At 37.9% G+C, this 2,425-nt stretch overlaps 1 protein-coding gene across 1 annotated transcript; it reads left to right on the forward strand.

Moving 5' to 3' along the window:
• The first annotated feature begins 485 nt into the window (after positions 1-485).
• Positions 486-1,184, forward strand: LOC132031766 (uncharacterized). Its single transcript, XM_059421678.1, has one exon. The coding sequence runs from the start codon at positions 486-488 to the stop codon at positions 1,182-1,184; it is 699 nt and encodes a 232-aa protein (XP_059277661.1).
• The last annotated feature ends 1,241 nt before the right edge of the window (positions 1,185-2,425 follow it).

Genomic DNA, 2,425 nt, shown 5'->3' on the forward strand with positions numbered 1-2,425 from the left:
AGGGATGAAACTCTGCAAGAATTTGTTCATCGCTTCTAGAAACACCCCAACACCTTGCTGCAAATCAAAGACAAAAGGGCTGGGATTGCATTCTGACATGCATTACGTCCCAATGGACACCGATAACAAAGGATCTTGCCAAACATTTAGTTGAATATCCGGAAAAAACATGGGATGATATATATATTATCAATATTGTTCAAAAATTCGGATAGAACAAGATATCATCAATCCAATTATGAGGAAATCATTATCAACAACTAAGGATACATCAAGTAAAAGCTATTCCAGAAAAAAGCGACGGAGATCGAGTGCATAGAAGAGAATGTTATGATCCATATTATTCACGAGGAAGTCATGAAGGTACACTAAGAAATAATCAATATCGACGCAGTTCACCAGCAACAGCAGGGACTCCCCAAGAAAATTACAATACCGGAGCTTCAAAACTCATAGACCATAATTTCTGTGTTTCGACGACAGAAATGGTTGCAGCATTGGACAAATTGGGTAATAGAGTCAAACGGCCCGGAAAAATGAAATTAGATCCGAGTAAAATAAATCCGAAACATTTCTGTGAATTTCACAAAGGACATGGTCACAAAACCGAGGATTGTCATGCGTTGGGATTGACAGTCGCCAAACTCTTAGAGCAAGGGCATTTAACGGAGTTGCTTTCAGAGAGAGGCAAACAAGCGTATTATCAGAACAGGGAGCAAGGAGCACCGCTATCACTACCCGAGCCAAAGCGAGTAGTTAACTTTATTACAGCTGGTGTAGATTCCAACATCACAGGAGGGTTGGACGTCAATAAAGTCACTTACACTTCAGGCGTGAAGTTCAAAAGAGTGACAACCAGAAATGAAAAAAGGGATAGGCTGGCTCTCGTTAAGGATTGTATCACTTTCGATGAAGCCGACGCCGATAACATGCAATTTCCCCATAATGATGGGTTAGTAATTACTTTGCGCATCTTAGATACTGATATTAAACATGTTTTTGTTGATCAGGGAAGTGCTGCCAACATCATAAACATCAGGGTCATAGAAGAGATGAAATTGACGAGCAAAATAATTCATAAGTCCATCATGCTCACTAGGTTAAATAATTCAACAGAAAGAACTCTGGGTGAAATCATTTTGCCAGTAGTAGCAGGTGGAGTGGAATTACAAACTGCTTTTTAAATCATATCCTGTGCAATGGCTTATAACATGATAGTTGGACGTCCTGGATTCACGCCATGAAAGCAAAAGATCGCCTTCATTATGGCTCTCAATAACAATCGTCAATTCCTCCATCTCCTGTTGACACCTAATTTTCACCGCATAAGACGCGTATTTTAATTTCCAAAATTTCTGAGTCAAAGACAGAGCAAGGATGCACCTTTAAAATTTAACAATCCCGAGAAAATTGCAAAAATTGACGTTTAATTATTATTATTTTATAAAAAAAATTAACAATCACAAGAAATTACGAGTTACTTATTGTCACAAACATAATTTGAAAAGAAGATACATATCCCGCTCCGTCCGACTCGGGAAAATTGTTAATTAAAAACGACGTATAAACTACCGCTCATTTTTACTGCATTTGTTTCCATTTCTAAATATTTCTCAAAAGTATATCAATATTGGGCTCGTTTCGAAGCTCGTATTTTAAAACGACGTGTAACGATTTTTATCTTGTCAAAATATTATTTTTACGACGGCATTTTGTGTTAAATAATTTTTAAACTATATACTATGTTTTTAAATGTGTATTATATTTTAAAAGGGAGAGGTAAATAATATACTTACCCCCCCCCCCTTCACTTATTTTTCTGGTGGCCCGTCTTTATTCCCTTTTCTACTCTAATTTTATCTCTCTTCTCTTTGGGAGATTCTGATGGCAGCGCTAGGGTTTTCCACCACTAGCCACCGCCTCTCCACCACGTTACCACCATTTCTATCCTGTAACGGTTATTTCCCCACCCCCTTTGTGGTGTGGGATGCCATGGGCGAGCCTTTAAGGCTTTAGCCACCTTGTGCCACCACACCACCACAAAAAGGGGGTGTGTGGTGATTTGCTTGACGGTGGGATGACTATTTGGGGTACGTGTACGCCTGGATAAGGTTTTTAACAGCCCTATTTTGTTTGATTGTTGGTCTGATTTTGTTGTTTTGTGTGTGTTGGCGTAATATTTGCCATTTGGTTATACAATCTGCAAAAATTAAGGATCTTTAGTATATTTTGTACAATGTGCTGTATTATTTTGTCATTATTCAGTTTTTGAATTTGAATCTGTGACGATGGGGATCTTTTGTCCTTGGGTGTACTATTTTCGTATGAATTTAGAATTTGTTTTGCCATTAGTATGATGAGGATAAGATCCCTTTGTTTTATTTGATTTTAGAATTCTGATTTTTGGTGCATGTGGGAAAGTTCG

Source organism: Lycium ferocissimum, chromosome 9 (assembly GCF_029784015.1).
Source record: "Lycium ferocissimum isolate CSIRO_LF1 chromosome 9, AGI_CSIRO_Lferr_CH_V1, whole genome shotgun sequence".
Classification (NCBI taxonomy): Eukaryota; Viridiplantae; Streptophyta; class Magnoliopsida; order Solanales; family Solanaceae; genus Lycium; species Lycium ferocissimum.